Source organism: Procambarus clarkii, chromosome 58 (assembly GCF_040958095.1).
Source record: "Procambarus clarkii isolate CNS0578487 chromosome 58, FALCON_Pclarkii_2.0, whole genome shotgun sequence".
NCBI lineage: Eukaryota > Metazoa > Arthropoda > Malacostraca > Decapoda > Cambaridae > Procambarus > Procambarus clarkii.
The window spans coordinates 23,254,764-23,278,834 of record NC_091207.1 but is presented as its reverse complement, the minus strand read 5'-3'; the positions used below and the strand labels follow the sequence as shown (position 1 = coordinate 23,278,834).

Here is a 24,071-nt window from a genome sequence, read left to right as displayed (position 1 = left end):
TCCTTTGGTCCCGGGTTCGATCCCGGGCGCCGGCGAGAAAAAATGGGCATAGTTTCTTTCACCCTATGCCTATGTTACCTAGCAGTAAAATAGGTACCTGGGTGTTAGTCAGCTGTCACGGGCTGCTTCCTGGGGGTGGAGGCCTGGTCGAGGACCGGGCCGCGGGGACACTAAAGCCCCGAAATCATCTCAAGATAACCTCAAGATAACGATGAACTCCACAGTCCAGGACAACGTGGATTTAGAGCGGAAAGATCTCATCCTTCACATTTAATGATGTGAATGTGAAATTCACATGAGTGGTGAATAGTGGTTTGTCACATACCTTTGTCATAGTGGTTTGACAACCACTATGAGAAAATCATTGTGAAGCAATAGAAGAAATTTACAAAATCAACTGATAGATCCCAGTTATTCCATGGAGTAATTGGTTGATTAATCATTAATTGAGTTGGGTACATATTTAATATTTTGATGGAGTTAGCTACCTTGTAGAACCAAAATACATAATCAGATTTCGTTCTTCTATAGACCTCAGGTGAGTGCAGCATATTAGAAAGTTTAGCTTGAAACTTCATGTGTTGTCTAGATCTACTCAATGCCTTCACGCCGAAAACTGTGCTAATAGACAAAATTCTCTCACTTATGGTAGGTAATTTTAACTCTGCTCTCATGTTAACTATTCTCGTGGAGTTTGGAGCCCCAAGGATGAGACGCATAGCTTCATTTTGCAAGGTTTCAAGAGATTTCAGCTCTTTGTCAGTATACAGTGTGAGATGTAGAGCATTGTAGTCAATCACAGAGCGTATAAATGATACATAAAACATTCTAGCAAGTCCCACGTTAAGTCCATGATTGACACCAACAAGGACCCGCAAGGGCTTTAATCTCTCCCAAAGTCTCCTCTTGAGAGAAGAAAGGTACCCAGGGTCGTTAATGGGGACACCAAGGTATCTGTAAGAGGAACAGATGAGAGGAGGAAATTCCTATAGGAAAGTAAGGACAAGAAGAAAGGTACGGATGGAATGTAAGATGTGTGTAATAATGGGAGTAATAATACACTTTCAGAAGGATCCTTCCTAAATATGTATTATTAAATACGAAAGTGCTTAAGGAAAAATGCTTTCTTAATTCTTCCTTCTAGATTTGACACTGTCACATTGTTCATCCTTATTAATTTCTTTGTGATTTGCCCACATATATGTGAACCATCTTAAACAGTCCCCAAGCCAAATATACAACTCAAAAATATATAAGTATATCTACATTTAAATGTATAAATATCGGCCTGTTGGTCTAGGGGTATGATTCTCGCTTCGGGTGCGGGAGACCCGGGTTCAACTCCCGGACAGGCCCGATAACATTTTATCTACGTAGATAAGACTTTTTCCCCGCTCCTAGTGAAGTAGTAGTAATATTCATGTTGGCTGCTATGAGGGGAATGAATTACATTTTAAGCAAACATGTCATTTTATCTCCTCTTCTTATTCTGTTTAGTGAAACTATGAATAAGCGCTAAATCAAATGTAGATGTGTATAATGTTTTTTTTAAATTTACTGTCAGACAATTCAATGTGTACCACTCAAATAAAATCAACTTCAAGAACAGTGAAAAGCTCTGTACCCCAGGGCACAGTCCTTGCACCACTGCTCTGTACCCCAGGGCACAGTCCTTGCACCACTGCTCTGTACCCCAGGGCACAGTCCTTGTAGTACTGCTCTGTACCCCAGGGCACAGTCCTTGTACCACTGCTCTGTACCCCAGGGCACAGTCCACGCACCACTTCTATTTCTCATTCGTATCTCGAAGATAAAAATACTAATCACAGCTTCGTGTCATGCTTTTCAGATTTAAAAATCAGCTTGAAAATTTCCTCTGTAGAAAACACTGAAAACCTATAGGCAGATATTAATATAGTCTTCGATTGGGCGACGGAAAATACCATGATGTTTAACGGTGACAAGTTCCAGGTACTGAGGAAGGGTGTAAACGAGGAAGGTAAACGAAACACAGGGTACAGGACACAGACTTACTCATAGAAGGAAAGCAACATGTAAAAGATCTGGGAATTATGATGTCTGACGACCTGACATTTAGTGAACATAACCGAGCAAATATAGCGGCGGCGGCGGCCAGGACAATGATAGGATGGATTATGAGAACGTTTACATCCAGAGATCCCACAGCAATGTTAATACTATTTAAATCACTGATGCTGTCCCGTCTTGAGTATTGCTCAGTACTCACTTCCCCTTTCAGAGCAGGAGAGATCACTCAATTAGAGGGAATACTGAGAACATATACGGCACGCATAGACACGATAAAACATCTCAATTATTGGGACCGTCTCAAAACTCTCAAAATGTATTCTTTGGAAAGAGGACGAGAAATGTATCAAATAATATATACATGGAAGATACTGGAGTGTCAGGTCCCAAATTTGCATTGTAGAATAACAACATACTCGAGCGAAAGGTACGGAAGGAAATGCAGAATAGAACCAGTGAAGAGCAGGGGTGAAAATATGGATACAGTGCAAGGATTTCAGGTATTTTATCCTTAGTAATAAAATAGGTTGCCATATCACAAGTGAACTTAGATTTATCTCTAAATGGCTCAATTTTACTACAATCCAAGATATAGTGTTCGAGTGTGTGTCCCTGTCTTTGTCCACACACTTTACACTTTACTTCATCTAGATCCCTATACAAGCCGAACTGCCAGAGATACTTGTAGCCAAGTCTTATACGAGCTGTGACAACATCTGTTAGTCTACTGACTTAGTTACTTGCCCCATACACATGTTTTACTTCACACATTTCATTGTGATGAACAATGGACCTGCTAGTTCCAGTTTGCACTGTTCTGCTTTCTTCAAATCCATCCAGGAGTTCTCGTCTAATGACACTTTTAAGGGACCTATTTGATAACTCAAGATTCCGTTCAATACTGTCTTTATTTACTGCAGCCTTAGCAAGGGCGTCAACTTTGTCATGTTCCTGTATGCCAATGTGAGAAGGAATCCACAACATTTTTATATTTACCCTCTTGTTAAGCATCCTTATATACCTATGTCCGGCTTCTGAGACAAGCACGTTATTACTTGATTGTAAAGTATTTATTGCTCGTAGTGAGGAAAGGGAGTCGGAAATAATTAAGCTGTCTACTTCAGTGTTGTCAATCATTTCGATTACTACCAGTATCGCTACCAACTCGGCTTGCATTGTGGATGCCCAGTTACTAATTCTTATATTCCTTTGAATTGTGCTGCCATCGGGCTGACCAATACACTACTGTACCTGTATGCGGGTGGACCCCTTACCCGTTCCACCACCACCTCTGTTCCACCCCGTCCTTCCCCTCCCCCGTTCCACCCCGTCCTAAACGCCCACCTATAACCTCTGACCTTTCCCTGGAGCCTGGACCTCCACCTGTGTCGGCTTATGCTGGAGACAACCTTTGTTGGAACACACACACGACCCCCACAGTTTGTGTAAATGCAGGAGACATTAAATACACACACACACACACACACACACACACACACACACACACACCACTATACCAGTTGATTGACAGTTGAGAGGCAGGACCAAGGAGCCAAAACTCAACCCCCGCAAGCACAATTAGGTGAGTACAATTAGGTGAGTAAACCTAGTGGACCTGCACTCACCTGTGAGTACACATACACACACAAACACGCTGTCCACTCAGCCTCGCGGCTGAGTGGACAGCGCTCTGGGGGTCATAGTCCTAATGGCTTGGGTTCGATCCCTGGCAGAGGCAGAAACAAATGCGCAGTTTATTTCACCCTGATGCCCCCTGTTCACCTAACAGTAAATAGGTACCTGGGAGTTAGACAGCTGCTACGGACTGCTTCCTGGGAATGTGTGAATGTGTAAGATAAATATATGTAGAAAATCTAATAGAGGAAAATAAATTTATCAGAAAGGCGGGGTCCAAGAGCTAATTGCTTGATTCTGTAGATACAAGTAGTAAATACAAACACAAACCTCACGACACTGGAAGACATAAAAGTTCGGGGAGACATGATCACCACCTATAAAATTCTTGGAGAAATTGACAAGGTAGATAAGATATCAATTATTTAGCACGAATGGTACACGAACAAGGAAGGAGGGAATCATCAGGGAAACGCGTTGTTGTTTTAGATTCAGCTACTCGGAGCAAAAAGTTGCAAGTAGCACGGTCTATGGTGAGCCCGTAGTGGACTCACTGGCACATGAGCTGAGCTGTAAGCGCCTAGCGATTACCACTATATAGCACTGGAAATGGGTTAGAATAAGGATTTGGGATGGGACGGGGGGAAAGGAATAGTGCCCAACCACTTGGACGGTCGGGGATTGAACACCAATGTGCATGAAGCGAGACCGTCACTCAACCGTCCATTCTAAATGAGCCACAGGGACGTTAGACGAAACTTTTTCAGTGTCAGAGTAGTTAACAGGTGGAATGCATTAGGCAGTAATGTGGTGGAGGCTGACTCCATACACAGTTTCAAATGTAGATATGATAGAGCCCAGTAAGCTTAGGAACCTGTACACCAGTTGAGAGGCGGGACCAAAGAGCCGAAGCTCAACAACTAGGCGAGTATGATGAAATGAGTAGAGACTGCGTATGTGCGTGCGCGCGCTGTCACAAATCCATATACAACCAACCACATTTACACACACACACACACACACACACACACACACACACACACACACACACACACACACACACACACACACACACACACACACACACAGTGTCCATATATAAATTACCAGCTTTCATCGCTGTAAACACATTACATTCCCTGGAAGGTGTGCAATCTTACATATATTGAGGGCATAACTAGCGCGCCCTCCCACTACACCCCGGACTCTACCCGTCAACATGACCCCTGTGTGACTTTGAGAAGCCTCGCGAACCGCAAATTACGGCGAATGTTGGTTGTAAGACGTTGATTTGGTGCTTTTGGCGCCTTGGGTGGTGAGGAAGGTGGGTGATAGTGAGGAAGGTGGGTGATAGTGAGGAAGGTGGGTGATAGTGAGGAAGGTGGGTGATAGTGAGGAAGGTGGGTGATAGTGAGGAAGGTGGGTGATAGTGAGGAAGGTGGGTGATAGTGAGGAAGGTGGGTGATACTGTCTAGGGTGGGGGATAGTGAGGAAGAAAATTCAACACCCTATTTTACCCGTTATTCCTATTGATCTCATATTATGGGCTAATACTCCATGGTAACATTTGTCGAATGTCTTTATGAAGTCTGTTTTGATTGTGTTTTTCTTATGCTTAAGGGATTTTGTCATCGTTATTGAGTAACTGCGACAGACAGGATCTTCCCGCTCTAAACCCATATTGTCCTGGGTTGTGGAGTTCATTGATTGCCATAACACTGATTAGATTCTTAAGCACTCTTTCACAAACGTTTGTTAGTGACTTTATTTAGTACGACAGGTCTATAGTTTTAACTTTTTTGCCAAAGCTTTACTACCTCCCTTGTGTAGAGTAGCTATGTCTGCTGATTTAAGTGCTGCTGGTATCTCCCCTGTATCCAGGCTCTTTCTCCATATTTCACTAAGCGCTCGCGCTACTGGTACTTTACATTTCTTTATGAGTATTGAATTCCACGCATCAGGACCAGGGGCTGAGTGCATGGGCATGTTGTTACACTTATCTTTGAAAGTCTTCATGTTCGTGTTAATATCACTTACGATGTCTGGGGGTTTGGATAACTGTCAATTCATAAAGAAGCTGTCCGAAAGCTTGAGAATGGTCCAGGACGGACCGAAACGTCGTCGTCCCTTCAATTTCTAGTGTGTGGTCTGGTCAACAAGCTGTCCGAAACTTCAACTTTCATGTTAAATGAGGGTGTTAAATATGGCCTCATAAGTTGTCTTCTCACAGACATAATAACACTATTTGTGTAAATTATGTAAGGTATTTACACCAAGACTTTCGCACTTTCCTGAGTGCAAAAGTGTTTTTTTTCAAGGTCTGAGTGTGTGATTAGGATGAGACTTACATCTTCTAACGAGGCTGCTATCCTCATACTGATTTCTTAGGGATTTTATTAATGTCTTTGTTGTCGTCTGTGTATGAACTTTCAACTCACAAGTAAAGGTCTAATTCTTGTGGAGGTTCAGTGTAACTACGGGCTCACCATAGCCCGTGCTACTTGGGAACTTTTTGTTCCAGGTAACGAATCTTAAACAACAACAACAACATGGAGAGGTTTTTGATTGTCATTTTGCATACGTGCCCAAATATTGTTGGTTTTCTTGTATCTCTTGTATAACTTTCTGTTCCAATTCCATTTCCTCGGACTGGTAGGATCGCTTCAGCGTCTGTTCTATTTCTTCTATCTCCTTGTTGAGATTTATTTCTCTTTGTTGTGAAAGTCGTGTCTGCTTAAACTTTTCCCTGATTCTGCTCCGCCTTTTTTGTAGAGTCGTCTGCGTTCTCTTTCTAGAGTGGTCTTCTTTCTGCCCCTCCTCACAGGCACGTGCTTCAAGCAGATCTTGAATACTTCAGCAGTCAGTTGTTCTATTCCCTGTGTGGGAGTTTTGTTGCTTAAGACTTACCTTGTCTTGTTAAAACTGAATGGATTGAGTAACCCTTTTCATGTTAGTTTGTATATCAGTGAGCTTGTGGTCTGAGTATGTAGTATCTGATTCCAATAGCCCTGATTGTTTAGTCATTGTTTGTGGAGATCAGATCGAGTGTGTGTTCGTTCCCAGTTGGTTCTGTAATCTGTTGGTTGAGCGAGAATCTGTCACAGAATCTCAGTAGTTCTCTGACTAGTTCTCAGTAGTTCTCAGTTGGTTATTTCCAGGTTGATTTCCTGCTATAATGTTATTGTTTGCCATTCTCCATGTTAAACTGGGTAGATTGAAGTCTCCAAGGAAGATAATATCTGGTATTGGGCTTGCTAGGATATCAAGGATATTCTCTATTTTGTGCATCTGTTTTGTGAATTCCTAAACTGGTGCATCTGACGGTTTGTATATTAGAATAATAATTAGGTGTATTTTTTCAACTCTAATTCTAAGTTCCTCTACCACTTCACTGGTAGAGTTAAAAAGCTCGGTGCATACCAATTTCTCTTTAATATATACTGAGGGGAATACATAGAGGCACTATGTATTCCATCTCTCTCTATATAGAAGGCACTATGTACAAATAGTGCCTCTTGGCACTCGGCTCCCGCGTGGTCCGGCGAGAGGGACTATTCAGTATTTAATACAAAGTTTCACCGTCAATCGCTGAGTTTTATTTTTCTGTGTCGTTATATACTTCGTTATACACTTCGCGATGTCTCTGGTCTGTGTTGCATCACTGTATATAGCGTCTGTATCCCAGAGGATTGCGGGGGATTTCGCGGAGCACGACAAATTCGTCACGTCACTGTGCCATCGCGGCCTCGCTATCCCCACCGCAAGATGTGGGGGAGTGGGGGATAGTGAGGAAGATGGGGATAATAACTAGGGTGAAGGATAGTGATTAAGACAGGTGTTTTATCTAACGTGTTGTATCACAGGTGTTGTATCGCTGGTTGTTCTTTGACAAGTGTTTTATCTCCCCGTGTTAAAAGGTGTCTTAATATATCCCGAGTATAAACAAAAGAACTACATATTTTATTTACTTGGTACTAACGCAGCTAATTGAATACCTGCCTCGTTAATGTCACATGTTGACCAGACCACACACTAAAAGGTGAAGGGACGACGACGTTTCGGTCCGTCCTGGACCATTCTCAAGTCGATTGTGGCATGACTTGACACACAATCGACTTGAGAATGGTCCAGGACGGACCGAAACGTCGTCGTGGTCCCTTCACCTTCTAGTGTGTGGTCTGGTCAACATACTTCAGCCACGTTATTGTGACTCATCGCCTGCAAATGACACAGGTGTTTGTATATACTCTCTACCCTTGTATTGACACGTGTTACGACTCATCTGTCTGTCTCTCCGTACAGGACTTACCTGGTGGTGACGCCGAGGCTGGTGCGTGGTGGCCAGGTGTACAGGCTGGTGGTCAACATCCTGGAGCCCTCGCCTACCCTGGTCGTCCGCACCACCATCTTCCGCGACAACATCGAACTGGCGGCCGTGGAACACGAGTGTGAGAGCGACACTCCTCAGGTCCTCGAGCTCATGGTGAGTGGTGGTGTTCTTCGTCTCCTCCTGGCGCCGTCTTCGTCTACTGTACCTTCTCCTCCTGCTGTGCCTTCTTCGTGACCTCCTGGCGCCGCCTTCGTCTCCTCCGGCACCAGCCCAACCACTTGGGCTGAACGTTAGAACGGCGGTCTCGCTTCTTGGAGGTCGGCGTTCAATCCCCGACCGTCCACAAGTGGTTGGGCACCATTCTTTTCCTTTCCCCCCGTCCCATCCCAAATCCTTATCCTGACCCCTTCCCAGTGCTATATAGTCGTAATGGCTCGGCGCTTTCTCAAGTTTCAGCTCCGCACCTGTGCCAGGTAAGTCCATCACGGGCTCACCATAGCCCGTGCTACTTGGAACTTTTAGTTCCCAGTAGCTGAATCTTAAACATCAACAACGCTTTCTCCTGATAGAGAGAGAGAGAGAGAGAGAGAGAGAGAGAGAGACTCTCTCTTTCTTTCTCTTTCCCCCCCTCCCTCCCCCCACACTGCGGGTGCTCTTGCCGGCCTCGCTGGGGAAGAACACATGATTGCCTGGAATCAAAGGGTTTTGGATGCGATTCACCTCAGCTGCAGCGGGACTTGACCTAAGTGGAGTAATGGGAGGACTCCAACGAACCGAGGTTAACCTCCGCCAACAAGAGCTTTCACCAAGTGATCCAACGATAGTCGAGAGCAAAATGTTATATCGGCTAACTTTGACAATTTGACCTAAAATTACACAAGCGTATTTCATACGAAATCATCTCAAGATAACCTCAAGATACGTAAATACATCTATGTCAATACAATAGAAGGCCTGTTTATCTGTCTAAGATTGCAGGGCAGATTGTGATTGTATGGAGAGTGTCATGGGTGGGGGGGGGGACCCTTTTTTAAGAAGGACCAGCACCTTTATCAAATCCCAGCTACTTTTTTTTTTTTTTTTTTTTTGTCGTCTGAAATGCGAGTTTTATTTCCCATAGAGTTTCTCGGCTGTTTTTCAGCGGTTTATAATATCGGACGAGAATCAGTGTTCTCAACTTGCCAGTGCAAACTACTGAACATATGGCCCTGTATGACCAACCATCCTGCAAGATGCGGACTTTTAGTACAACTGCTGCCTTATTACCTCGTGTGTTGATGATGATATCCTCATAATGCAGCCAGAGTCTGCCAGTGCAGACTACTCATCTCCTGCCCCTGTACGACTAACCATCCTGTGTGATGGGGATTTTTTAGCATCACGTAGCTAGCTTTTTGACACACACTGTACTCCCCTTCATATAGTCTAGGGGCAGCTGCACTAACTTTAAAAAAAAACTTTAAAAGCACTAACTAAAGCAAAAAGCACTAACTAAAAGCACTAACTAAAAAAGCACTTACTAAAAAAAGCACTAACTAAAAGCAAAAACTTTTAAGCACTAACTTTAAAAAGAACTTTAAAAAAAGGTTGATAATATCCCATGATACAACATTACCACAATAACTTATAACCATGTTGTTACAACATTGCGCCAAAGTAACAGTTATCAACAGTAATGTTGTGGTTATGTTTAGCATTTGTTGGGCTTGTGTGTTCTGAGGATGAGAGTAGGAGAGGGAGGGAGAGTGGGGGGGGGGAGAGAGAGGGAAGAAGGTGGGAGGGTGGGATAGGTGGGGAAGGGAGACAGGAGAGGGGAGACAGGAGAGGGAAGACATGAGAGGGGAGACAGGGAAGGAGAGCTGATCAGTGTGGGAAGATTGGGATAGTGAAGGAGAAGAGGGAATAAGAGAGGGAGAAAGACGAGAAAGGATGCGAGAGTTGAGAGAGCAGAGGAGACAGAGAGAGAGGGGAAATGGAAGGAAGGAGGCGGGGCGGGGGAGGAAGGGGGCTGCCAGAGAGACCCGGACACCGCTGGGTATTCCATATAATCTTACATGTTGTTACGAACCAGTTCTTCACTATTTTCGTCTCTGAACCCCCATAATATTTTATGTTGTTTCATTATAGCCAATTGCATTATGTTGTGGCAAACAAATTTCAAACATTTAATCCAGCCCTCCAGAGGAAGGATGCTTGCTCAAGATACAGCAGGCGTTTCCTCTCTGAACCACGACAGAGCAGCGCTTACACAGGACATTGGTTGCTCTTGGAACGTTGTTGGCCTAAGGAGTTGCTCTTGGAACGTTGTTGGCCTAAGGAGTTGCTCTTGGAACGTTGTTGGCCTAAGGAGTTGCTCTTGGAACGTTGTTGGCCTAAGGAGTTGCTCTTGGAACGTTGTTGGCCTAAGGAGTTGCTCTTGGAACGTTGTTGGCCTAAGGAGTTGCTCTTGGAACGTTGTTGGCCTAAGGAGTTGCTCTTGGAACGTTGTTGGCCTAAGGAGTTCCTCTTCCACCTCCTTCAGGAACCTCAGTGCATCTCTAGCCGAGCCTGTAACAGGCTCTTACAGTCTGTATCTTGCAGCTTACAGCCTGTAAGATGCGTTTTTAACAGTATCCTCAGCCCTCTGCTTAGCTGTGTTCTGGGTCTACCTGACAGACACACCCTCCCCCCCCCCCCTCCGTCACACTGTACCGTAGACAGGTATATCAGTCAAATATAGACGCACACACCTGTAGTCCCACACGACCTGTCCCCCTCCACGGCTGCTGGGTCACTCTGTCTGGGGGCGGGTGACCGTCGTCAAGGGCTGCACATGTCAGGTTTCCACACAAACTTCACTCAATGATGTCACTGATTGCGTCATGTCTGGTCATCTTTCTCATCTATTTTTACGATAGATGAGCCTTCATATTGAACCTGCACACAGAAATAATATCACATGAGACCAGGAGGCATGGCAGGATGTGCAGAATACCCCCGTTGAAAAGCAGAGGTGCAACAGGTACTCTGAGAGAGAACTATCAACATCAGAGGCCCGAGACTGTTCAACACGCTTCCACTACACATAAGGGGCATAACTGGCCGACCCCCTCACAGTGTTCAAGAGAGAACTATCAACATCAGAGGCCCGAGACTGTTCAACACGCTTCCACTACACATAAGGGACATAACTGGCCGACCCCTCACAGTGTTCAAGAGAGAACTATCAACATCAGAGGCCCGAGACTGTTCAACACGCTTCCACTACACATAAGGGACATAACTGGCCGACCCCTCACAGTGTTCAAGAGAGAACTATCAACATCAGAGGCCCGAGACTGTTCAACACGCTTGCACTACACATAATGGGCATAACTGGCCGACCCCTCACAGTGTTCAAGAGAGAACTATCAACATCAGAGGTCCGAGACTGTTCAACACGCTTGCACTACACATAATGGGCATAACTGGCCGACCCCTCACAGTGTTCAAGAGAGAACTATCAACATCAGAGGCCCGAGACTGTTCAACACGCTTCCACTACACATAAGGGACATAACTGGCCGACCCCCTCACAGTGTTCAAGAGAGAACTATCAACATCAGAGGCCCGAGACTGTTCAACACGCTTCCACTACACATAAGGGACATAACTGGCCGACCCCTCACAGTGTTCAAGAGAGAACTATCAATATCAGAGGCCCGAGACTGTTCAACACGCTTCCACTACACATAAGGGGCATAACTGGCCGACCCCTCACAGTGTTCAAGAGAGAACTATCAACATCAGAGGCCCGAGACTGTTCAACACGCTTCCACTACACATAAGGGACATAACTGGCCGACCCCTCACAGTGTTCAAGAGAGAACTATCAACATCAGAGGCCCGAAACTGTTCAACACGCTTCCACTACACATAAGGGACATAACTGGCCGACCCCTCACAGTGTTCAAGAGAGAACTATCAACATCAGAGGCCCGAGACTGTTCAACACGCTTCCACTACACATAAGGGGCATAACTGGCCGACCCCTCACAGTGTTCAAGAGAGAACTATCAACATCAGAGGCCCGAGACTGTTCAACACGCTTCCACTACACATAAGGGACATAACTGGCCGACCCCTCACAGTGTTCAAGAGAGAACTATCAACATCAGAGGCCCGAGACTGTTCAACACGCTTCCACTACACATAAGGGACATAACTGGCCGACCCCTCACAGTGTTCAAGAGAGAACTATCAACATCAGAGGCCCGAGACTGTTCAACACGCTTCCGCTACACATAAGGGACATAACTGGCCGACCCCTCACAGTGTTCAAGAGAGAACTATCAACATCAGAGGCCCGAGACTGTTCAACACGCTTCCACTACACATAAGGGACATAACTGGCCGACCCCTCACAGTGTTCAAGAGAGAACTATCAACATCAGAGGCCCGAGACTGTTCAACACGCTTCCACTACACATAAGGGGCATAACTGGCCGACCCCTCACAGTGTTCAAGAGAGAACTATCAACATCAGAGGCTCGAGACTGTTCAACACGCTTCCACTACACATAAGGGACATAACTGGCCGACCCCTCACAGTGTTCAAGAGAGAACTGGATAAGCACCTCCAAAGGATACCTGATCAACCAGGCTGTGACTCATACGTCAGGCTGCGAGCAGCCGCGTCCAACAGCCTGGTTGACCAGGAGGCCTGGTCGACGACCGGGCCGCGGGGACGCTAAGCCCCGGAAGCACCTCAAGGTAGCCCCATGGTAGCCCATGGAAGCCCATGTGCGCCCATGGTATCTGTCTGTTGTTGTTGTTTAAGTTTCGCTACTCGGAACAACACGTTCCAAGTAGCACGGGCTATGGTGAGCCCGTAGTGCCTCTATCATCTGTCTGCCGATGCATAGCCGCAGATATACCACTGTTCTGTTGTAATAAAGGCGGTAAGGCCTTTATTACAGGGCAATATAGATGCTAAAGTTCCTGATAGTCTAGGTGGGTGTCAGAGGAGAAATTGAAGGGCTAGCACAGCGAGGAGCAACAGCTTTTGTGGTCCATGGTTCGAGGCCCTGAAGGACTTAGGAAAGGGAGAAAGGAGAAAGCAACAAGCCTTTCCTACTATATTGTAGCTGTAAGGGCTACATCAGGATAAGGATTTGGGATGGGACGGGGCAAGGTGATGGTGCCCAACCACTTGGACTGGGTGTTTATATTATTATATATATATATATATATATATATATATATATATATATATATATATATATATATATATATATATATATATATATATATATAATGGTGGTATGTCAGAGGTAACAAAGGGGACCTAAGAAGGACGCGGAGGGGAGAAAAAATAGATGGAGACTGATAAGTATGAGGAGAAGAAGAGACAAGCTGAGAAAAAGATGCAGTACACAGAGCGTGAAGAAGTGGAGGATAATCCCACACTCTGTTATTTGTCCCGCCTTGTTAAACTCCGCCTCCAAGATCTCTATTGTTTCATGTGGGTTATCTGTCTGTCTGTCTGTCTGTCTGCCGCTGTCACTCTTTCTGACTCTCTCTCTCTGTCTATCTTTCCTGTCTCTCTCTCTCTCTCTCTCTCTCTCTCTCTCTCTCTCTCTCTCTCTCTCTCTCTCTCTCTCTCTCTCTCTCTCCCCCGCCCACTATTAGAAGTATTTGACTGCCAAATTGTCTTTTAAACTTTAATAACAATCTCGGTTCTTAATCCATTTCAAAAATGTTTTTTTTTTGTAAAATGTTCATAACATGGAAGTTATTTGAAAGCATTCATGTTTTTTTGTCTCTTATTTGTTGACGATGTTGAACCCACAAACCCTGTTAGGCTAATTGTAGTAGGCCTAGGCTAACCCTAGGCCTACTACTGGCTATCCAGGATGCAACCCCCACAACAGTTGCCTATATCTCCCCGGGTATCTATGTTTACTGATAGGTGAAAGGTGAATAGTAGTAGCAGGTGAAAGGAAACATGTCAAGACCTCTCTCGTGCTGTTGTAATTCAGCCTGGGATCACTGAGATTGCTACACGAGAGCGCAGACTTCTTAGCTATAGGACCCCCTGTGTCTCCGAGTAGCGGGGGCCCGCATTAATGTTCTTAGTCAGGACCTAAGATACAGGCCGTCCTCCTAAGGTGCCAAAACGTCAAGAAACAGTCGTGCTAAGTGTCCTTATCCTAACCTGCCAGAGGACCCAAAACAGAAAACGGGACAGTATGTCAATTTCGCCAGCCGCTTCCATTTTCTAGTACGACGATTTTTAACCGTATTTTACGGAAAAATGCGACGCTCTGTTACGGGCGACGGGTTGGGTGAAGTACATGTTGTGTGTGTTCTATATGTATGTTCTGTACATGTTCACCCAACCTGTGTTTAAAACTTGTGTTCTACACATGCGTGTATTCTACATAATACATTTGTTCTACATGTGAATGCTATACGTGTGTTCTATGCCTTAACACGACAAATTAATATTAAATCGATAGATATACAACATACATGCATTCTAAGTATGAATTGTATACATGAGCATCAGACGTAAGATCTATACATGTTCGAAATATTTCAGTTGCATAAAACGCAAAACAAATGCGCTATACATATCCTATACATACTCTATACATGGTTTATACATGATCCAAAAATACACGTAAAATTTGCATAACAAAAGCCGGAATTAGTGATTATTTACATTAATTGTTAACTATAAAAAAAATTCGTGGGAATGAATTATAATTTGATTTGAAAATGAAGCTGTTGTATGCAGTAAAAATAACAACTTTTACACAATTATTTTTTGGGGTGAGAAAAAACTTTTTGGGGAATAACGAATGATTTATTTTTTTTTTTTTTTTTTTTTTTTTTTTTTTTTTTTTTTGAGATATATACAAGAGTTGTTACATTCTTGTACAGCCACTAGTACGCGTAGCGTTTCGGGCAAGTCCTTAATCCTATGGTCCCTGGAATACGATCCCCTGCCGCGAAGAATCGTTTTTTCATCCAAGTACACATTTTACTGTTGCGTTAAACAGAGGCTACAGTTAAGGAATTGCGCCCAGTAAATCCTCCCCGGCCAGGATACGAACCCATGACATAGCGCTCGCGGAACGCCAGGCGAGTGTCTTACCACTACACCACGGAGACTGCTCTTACCACTACACCACGGAGACTGCAATTTTTTCAAGACTGCAATTTTTTCTCTCAATTGAGAGATTTACATGGAAGAAGCAGTGAATGATTTACATGGGAGCAGCAGTGAATGATTTACATGGGAGAAGCAGTGAATGATTTACATGGGAGAAGCAGTGAATGATTTACATGGGAGCAGCAGTGAATGATTTACATGGAAGAAGCAGTGAATGATTTACATGGGAGCAGCAGTGAATGATTTAGATGGGAGAAGCAGTGAATGATTTACATGGGAGAAGCAGTGAATGATTTACATGGAAGAAGCAGTGAATGATTTACATGGGAGAAGCAGTGAATGATTTACATGGGAGAAGCAGTGAATGATTTACATGGGAGAAGCAGTGAATGATTTACATGGGAGAAGCAGTGAATGATTTACATGGGAGAAGCAGTGAATAATTTACATAGGAGAAGCGAGTAATTCACGTGGGAGGACAACCTGAACACCACCGTTAGTTATGGATTATATATATATATATATATATATATATATATATATATATATATATATATATATATATATATATATATATATATATATTTTTTTTTTTTTTTTTTTTTTTTTTTTTTTTTTTTTTCCTTTTTTTTTAATATATAGGGAAGGGAGTACCACCTCTAGCTGGAAGATATATATATATATATATATATATATATATATATATATATATATATATATATATATATATATATATATATATATATACATGTATATATATATATATATATATATATATATATATATATATATATATATATATATATATATCTTCCAGCTAGAGGTGGTACTCCCTTCCCTATATATTAAAAAAAAAGGAAAAAAAAATTATATATATATATATATATATATATATATATATATATGTCGTACCTAGTAGCCAGAACGCACTTCTCAACCTACTATGCAAAGCCCGATTTGCCTAATAAGCCAAGTTTTCATGAATTAATATATTTTCTCTAATTTTTTTCTTATGAAATGATAAAGCTACCCATTTCATTATGTATGAGGTCAATTTTTTTTTATTGGAGTTAAAATTAACGTAGATATATGACCGAACCTAACCAACCCTACCTAACCTAACCTAACCTATCTTCATAGGTTAGGTTAGGTTAGGTAGCAAAAAAAGTTAAGTTAGGTTAGGTTAGGTAGGTTAGGTAGTCGAAAAACAATTAATTCATGAAAACTTGGCTTATTAGGCAAATCGGGCCATGCATAGTAGGCTGAGAAGTGCGTTCTGGCTACTAGGTACGACATATATATATATATATATATATATATATATATATATATATATATATATATATATATATATATATGTCGTACCTAGTAGCCAGAACGCACTTCTTGGCCTACTATAAAAGGCCCGATTTGCCTAATAAGCCAAGTTTTCCTGAATTAATATATTTTCTATATTTTTTTTCTTATCAAATGATAAAGCAACCCATTTTATTATGTATGAGTTAAAATTTTTTTTATTGGAGTTAAAATTAACGTAGATATATGACCGAACCTAACCAACCCTACCTAACCTAACCTAACCTAACCTATCTTTATAGGTTAGGTTAGGTTAGGTAGCCGAAAATGTTAAGTTAGGTTAGGTTAGGTAGTCGAAAAAACATTAATTCATGAAAACTTGGCTTATTAGGCAAATCGGGCCTTGCATAGTAGGCTGAGAAGTGCGTTCTGGCTATTAGGTACGACATATATATATATATATATATATATATATTATTTTTGGTAGCAGTCTTTCTTGTGAACATGTTTTGTTAAATATGACCGAAAAGGTAAGATTAATAATTCTAACATGAATTTTCGCAATATTTCTTATGTTTCTTTTCACTGTCGATGGTAAATGAAAAATCATTTCTCCAAAATTCATTTTTATTTCTAGTCTGACGCGACGCTTGAACGCGTTTCGTAATAACTTATTACATTTTCAAAGACTTTAGTTTACACATACAACTGTATGTGTAAACATTAGACTCTGTGTTGAACTCATTAGACTCTGTGTTGACTAACTCTTTCTCATTCAACGGTAAATATTACACTCAAACTTTCGGTGTCGCTATGGGTTCCCCTCTCTCCCCTGTTCTTGCTAATTTCTACACGGAATACTTCGAAACTGTTCTTCTTCCTTCTATTGATATTCGTCCCTCTCTCTGGCTTCGCTATGTTGATGACATTTTTGCTTTATGGCCTCATGAACTTAGTCTTTTCCAGCCTTTCCTCGCCTCTCTTAACAATCTGGCTCCTTCTATCCATTTCAAAGTTGAGTGGGAATCTAATTCCCTCCTTCCTTTTCTTGATATTCATGTTCACAGCTCTGTGTCTGGGTTCTCTTTCTCTGTCTACCGTAAACCCATGCATAGTGGCATGTACATTCACTTCTTTTCCTACCATCCTCCTTCTGTTAAGAAAAGGGTCCTCGTCTCTCTCTTCCTCCGCGCTCTACGCATCAGCGACCCTCAGTTTCTTGATTCTGAAATTGCCTTTATCTACAAATCATTCTCTCGCCTTGGTTATCCTTTACATTTCATCAACTGTGCCTACTCTCAAGCTAAACGAAATTTCTTTCATCATAAACCTGCTTCCAACACTAGTAGCACTCTACTATGGCTACCTTGAGGCTACCTTGAGGTGCTTCCGGGGCTTAGTGTCCCCGCGGCCCGGTCGTCGACCAGGCCTCCTGGTTGCTGGACTGATCAACCAGGCTGTTAGACGCGGCTGCTCGCAGCCTGACGTATGAGTCACAGCCTGGTTGATCAGTCTGGCCTTCCCTTCATATCTGAACTCAAAACTTTTACCAATACCTTTCGTCAAACTAACACACTTCGTAGCAATCTAGTTCACACTGCTCCTCCTGCTTCTAATGCTGCTGGTGTCTACTCTATTTCCTGTTCGTCTTGTCCTCTCCAATACTTTGGCGAAACTGGCCGTACACTGAATGACAGACTTAAAGAACACAAGAGAAGTGTTAAGTCTGCAGACACTAACAATGCTCTCTTCTGCCATGTGAGGGATTCTAATCATCCCATTGATTGGTCTTCCTCCAAAATAATCTTTCCTGCCTCTACTCTACACAGACGCCGTCTTGTAGAATCGGCTCTTATTAACAATGTACCCAACATGAACTTGAGTCCTGGCTTTGTTGCTGTGGACTCTTCCCTTTCACAGTATATACTCAAATGCTCTAATCTTTCTAACAAACGTGACCTTACATAAGCTTACCCTTTCCATTTACCTTTCTTTCTCTTTTCTCTCTTTTTTCTGTTCATTGTCTTCTCCTACGTTCCCTCGTTTTCCTTTTCTCATTATTTTCTCCTTCTCTTTCGGTGGTTATAATAGGAACAGCCTCGTATGGGCCAATAGGCCCTCTGCAGTTCCTACTACTTGCCCCTCTACTGCACCTTACGTTGCTCCTCATCTCTCGTGCCTATTTATTGCCTGTCTCTACTTCCTCATACGGGAGACATCTCCCGTCACGAAGGGTGCAGTCGCACCTCCATAGATCTCCAGTATCAGCTCTTGATACTGTTAATGGCTCAAAAGGGCCGCCACTTACGGGCTATTCATGCCCGTGCCACCTCTTGGGTGGCTTAATCTTTATCAATCAATCAATCTACTTCCTCATCACAATCGACTTGAGAATGGTCCAGGACGGACCGAAACGTCGTCGTCCCTTCACATTCTAGTGTGTGGTCTGGTCAACATACTTTAGCCACGTTATTGTGACTCATCGCCTACACATACAACTGTAACCTGTAAACACTAAACAGTCTTATTTCTACTAACACTAAACATTGTTGTTGTTTAAGATTCAGCTACTGCAGGAACTAAAAGTTCTAAATAGCACGGGCTATGGTGAGCCCATGATACTGGGAACTAAAAGTTCCAAGTAGCACGGGCTATGGTGAGCCCGTGATGGACTTACCTGGCACAGGAGCGGAGCTGAAACTAATGGACACTAAACAGATTGATTGATTGATAAAGATTAAGCCACCCAAGAGGTGGCACGGGCATGAATAGCCCTTAAGTGGTACAATTTTTTTTTCTCTCAGTATTCTGAACACTAAACAGCTTAACCGTCTTACATATACTCGTTCTTGGGTGAAGTGATATGGAGCAACAGTTTTGTATGAGGTGAACAAACTTGTGACAAACACAAGACAGAACACGAAACGATGGGTATTAATTGGATATGAGAACATAAGAATGGAAGTAACTGCAGAGGGCCTATTGGCCCATACTTCCTCTTGATGCTTCTATATTGGTACGGAGTCTTGAAGTGGGTAGAATATAGTTGTGCATTAATTGGCTGTTGATTGCTGGTGTTGACTGTTTGATATGTAGTGCCTCGCTGATGTCGAGCCGCCTGCTATCGCTGTACCTATCGATGATTTCTGTGATGTTTGTTAAGATTTCTCTGGTGATGGTCTGGTTGTGAGAGGAGATTATATGTTCCTTTATGGAACCCTGTTGCTTATGCATTGTTAATCGTCTGGAAAGAGACGTTGTTGTCTTGCCTATATACTGAGTTCTTTGGGGCTTACAGTCCCTAAGTGGGCATTTGAAGGCATAGATGACGTTGGTTTCCTTCAAGGCATTCTGCTTTGTGTCTGAAGTTTTTCATGAGTAGTTTTGCGGTTTTTTTGGTTTTATAGTAAATCGTCAATTGTATTTTCTGATTTTTGTCTGTAGGGATAACTTTCCTATCAACAATATCCTTCAGGACCCTTTCCTCCATTTTATGAGCTGTCAAAAAGAAGTTCCTGTAAAGTAGTCTAATAGGGGGTACATGTGTTGTGTTAGTTGACTCTTCAGAGGTTGCATGCCATTTTACCTTTCTTTTTATGATGTCTTCAACAAAACCATTAGAGAAGGCATTGTTGACTAGGACCTGCCTTACCCTACAGAGTTCTTCATCGACTTGCTTCCATCCTGAGCTGTGGCTGAGAGCACGGTCGACGTAAGCGTTGACAACACTCCTCTTGTACCTGTTTGGGCAGTCACCATTGGCATTGAGGCACATTCCTATGTTTCTTTCCTTAGTGTAGACTGCAGTGTGGAAGCCTCCGCTCCTTTCTGTGACTGTTACATCTAGAAAGGGCAGCTTCCCATCCTTCTCCATCTCGTAAGTGAAACTCAACACAGAATTGGGTTGAGTTTCAAATGCCTCCAACAGCTCCAGCAGACGTCTGACATCAGGTACCTGTGTAAAAATGTCGTCAACATACCTGCAGTATATGGCAGGGTTCAAGTCCATGTCAACTAAGACCTTCTGCTCGATGGTACCCATGTAGAAGTTTGCAAACAGGACACCTAGGGGAGAAGCCATGGAGACCCCATCTACTTTCTTATACATGTGTCCATCTGGGCTCAAGAAGGGTGCCTCTTTTGTACAAGCTTGGAGTAGTTTCCTTAGAATGTTTTCTGGTATGTCAAGAGGAGTACAAGTCGGATCACATACACACTGTCCGCTATCATCCCGAGTGTTTCATCCACAGGTACGTTGGTAAACAGTGATTCTACCTCCAACGAGGCTCTTATCCCTGTGGCCCGTGTTCCCCGCAGTAAGTCATCAAATTCCTTTGGAGACTTCAGGCTGAAAGCACAAGGTACATAAGGAGTCAGCAAGCCGTTAAGTCGCTTAGCCAGTCTGTACGTGGGTGTGGGTATCTGACTGATGATTGGCCGAAGTGGGTTTCCAGGCTTGTGTGTCTTGACATTTCCATACGCATACCCAGGTTTGTATTCCCAATAATCTTTGGCAGGTGGAGTCCGGATTTCTTGGCGTTCACAGTTTCGATCAATCTGTTTACCTTTGTTTTCAATTCGGCTGTAGTGTCCTTCGTTACCCTTTGGAATTTAGTTTGGTCAGAGAGTACGAGGTTCATTTTCGCCAGATATTCGTCTTTTTTAAGAGTAACGTATATTGGTGACTTGTCACCTCTCCTGACGACTATCTCCTTGTTCTCACGAAGGCTCTTAGCAGCCGCTTTGAGCTCGGGGGACAGTATGGTGCTTCTGTAGTTGCCTCGAATCTTTCCTCCTTCTGCAATAAGTTCTGCTTGCAAGGTGTCGTTAGTGGTAACCTCCTTGCAGGAAGAGGAAAGATTCGAGGCAACTAAAGAAGCACCATACTGTCCCCCGAGCTCAAAGCGGCAGCTAAGAGCCTTCGTGAGAACAAGACCGTTGTCAACACCAGACGGTGATAACAACGGTCTTGATCGGCCGAAACATTTATTTCCCTTTTCCCATTTTTCTGTGGATTTTCCGCATATATATATCTTCATTTAATTCTCTATCAGATAGCAGTAAACTCGTTGAACCCAAATTCTCGTCTTTTAATCTAAACTGGTAATTTTCAGACAATAAAAATCTCTGAGCATGTCAATGGTTGGTAAATGTCATTGTATCGTTAACTGTGTTTGAGAGTCTACTGCCAACTTTTATATGTTGATCCTTTATAATTAAACAATGAGGAGATCAAAGAGACTGTTGTACTCTATTGTACTTTTTGTTAGTACACCCATGCGAGAAGTTTGAGCTTACTTATTTGTGCTCGCCTAGTTGTTCTTCAGCTCCTGGGACCCACCTCGACTTTGTTCGACTGGTGTAGTTGGAGTTTTTAATTAATATATGGATTCTGGGTTTACTAGTTCGTTTCAGTTGGAGTTTTTAATTAATATATGGATTCTGGGTTTACTAGTTCGTTTCAGTTGGAGTTTTTAATTAATATATGGATTCTGGGTTTACTAGTTCGTTTCAGTTGGAGTTTTTAATTAATATTTGGATTCTGGGTTTACTAGTTCGTTTCAGTTGGAGTTTTTAATTAATATTTGGATTCTGGGTTTACTAGTTCGTTTCAGTTGGAGTTTTTAATTAATATATGGATTCTGGGTTTACTAGTTCGTTTCAGTTGGAGTTTTTAATTAATATTTGGATTCTGGGTTTACTAGTTCGTTTCAGTTGGATTAGAGCAAGGTTGTAAATAAATAGGTTGTTCTAATATACGATGTTTACCGTCACTCAAGCACTTACGATTGAAGGAGTGACCAGAAGTAAACTATGTACTATTATATTACCAGGATGTACACAAGAACCTGTGTACCTCAGCTCCTGTGACCGCCTTTGGTTGTACACCTGGTTGTACTCGGCTAGTTGTGCTTGAGGGGGAGGGGGTTGAGCTTCGGCTCTTTGCTCCCGCCTTTCGAGCATCAGTAAATCTCTATGATGGTGAACAGGTGTTGAAAACAAAACATCTGTACGTAGGGACATACGTGTACGGTAGATGTCACCAGACGGGTTCAGAACCTGTCCCGGTGCTGATATTGTGACCTCATGTCAGGTCAGGTCGGGTCAGGTCGGGTCGGGTCGGGTCGGGTCAGGTCGGGTCAGGTCGGGTAGAGTCAGGTCAGGTGAGATTTGGTTAAGTCTGGTTAGGTTGTGTTAGGTCAGGTCAGGTCAGGTCGGGTCAGGTCAGGTCAGGTCGGGTCAGGTCGGGTCAGGTCGGGTCGGGTCGGGTCGGGTCGGGTCGGGTAGAGTCAGGTCAGGTGAGATTTGGTTAAGTCTGGTTAGGTTGTGTTAGGTCAGGTCAGATCAGGTCAGGTCCAACTTCAGTCTATGTCCATTCCATCCAGCGGTCGATCCCAAAGACACATTCATCAATGTTATCATGCCGTTCATTCACAATAGGAATGTTCTCAAATATAAATTAATATTGTTATATATTAGCATAGTTAGAGACTGGTTAGGTTAGGTGTTTAGGTTCTGTTGGCGATTATTTAAGATTATATTAGGCCCCTTGCTAACCGTTGCAGCGCCTTGAAAACTGTCTGTGTCTGTCTGTCTGTCTCTATCGTAAACCGCCATCTACTCAAAATCTTGAGTCCTGCTCCTCCTCTTCCATCCACTTCTCATAAGATCAGAGCTGAATCTCCCTGATAACTCTATAGAGTCGATACCCCCACACCCCCATCCCCCCCCCCCCCCCCCCTTCATCACCCCGCCAGGAGCAGGTCGCAAGCAGCGATAAAAGTATCTCTTTATTGTTTTGGCGGACCATGAACCTTTGCGAAGGTCACGACCATCGATAAACTACCTTTCTTGACGGGTAATGTCGCCCTTAGCGCCTCTCTCTGAGTCGGGCTGTGTGGGTGGTCACTTTTTGCCCGCCGCGTCCGTCCTGTAGAAGACATGTGACCTCTGAGGAACGGAACGGAACGGAATTATCAGGGGAATGTGCCAAGCCATTACGACTAGTTAGCACTGGGAAGGGATCAGGATATGGGATGGGACGAAGGGAAAGAATAGCTTCTAAAGGAGACATAACTTATAAAAGGCTGAGTGAAAGGTAATGGTATATATGGCCAGGTTGGAACGAACGGACGCTTGAGTGGAAGGTGAAGTGTGTTGTATTCGAGTGCAATTTGAGTGACGGCAGGAGAGGGGGGGGGGACAACTGTGGAGATGAGCCACTTAAGACTAAGAGGAGGACGCTGCTTGCATTTGGACTAAATACATGAAGGGTTGATGAGAACAGAATGTGATCAGTGCGTTAGATGGGAGCGATTGGGAGTGACTGGGAGCGATTGGGAGCGACTGGGAGTGACTGGGAGCGATTTTGAGTGACTGGGAGCGATTGGGAGTGATTGGTAGTTATAGACCTGGTGAAGACGCGTTTGGAATGTCACTCAACTACTGCATGAGAACTACCGCAATAGGTGACTGGCTCTTGCATGATGGGTCTACACGGAACAAAGTGGCTCTACACGGAACACAGTGGCTCTACACGGAACAAAGTGGCTCTACACGGAACAAAGTAGCTCTACACGGAACAAAGTGGCTCTACACGGAACAAAGTGGCTCTACGCGGAA

The 24,071-nt window shown here is 43.3% G+C and overlaps 1 protein-coding gene and 1 non-coding gene across 2 annotated transcripts in view; both read left to right on the top strand.

Annotated features, from left to right (window-relative positions):
- LOC123767956 (CD109 antigen) overlaps nucleotides 1-24,071 on the top strand; it is a 457,870-nt gene that overhangs the window by 207,990 nt on the left and 225,809 nt on the right. Inside the window, exon 2 of the mRNA XM_069306687.1 lies at nucleotides 7,987-8,167. Within this exon, the coding sequence (XP_069162788.1) occupies nucleotides 7,987-8,167 (181 nt within the window). The remainder of the gene's footprint in view (nucleotides 1-7,986; nucleotides 8,168-24,071) is intronic.
- On the top strand, nucleotides 1,286-1,356 carry TRNAP-CGG (transfer RNA proline (anticodon CGG)). Its single transcript has one exon. It is a non-coding gene; the product is annotated as a tRNA-Pro (tRNA).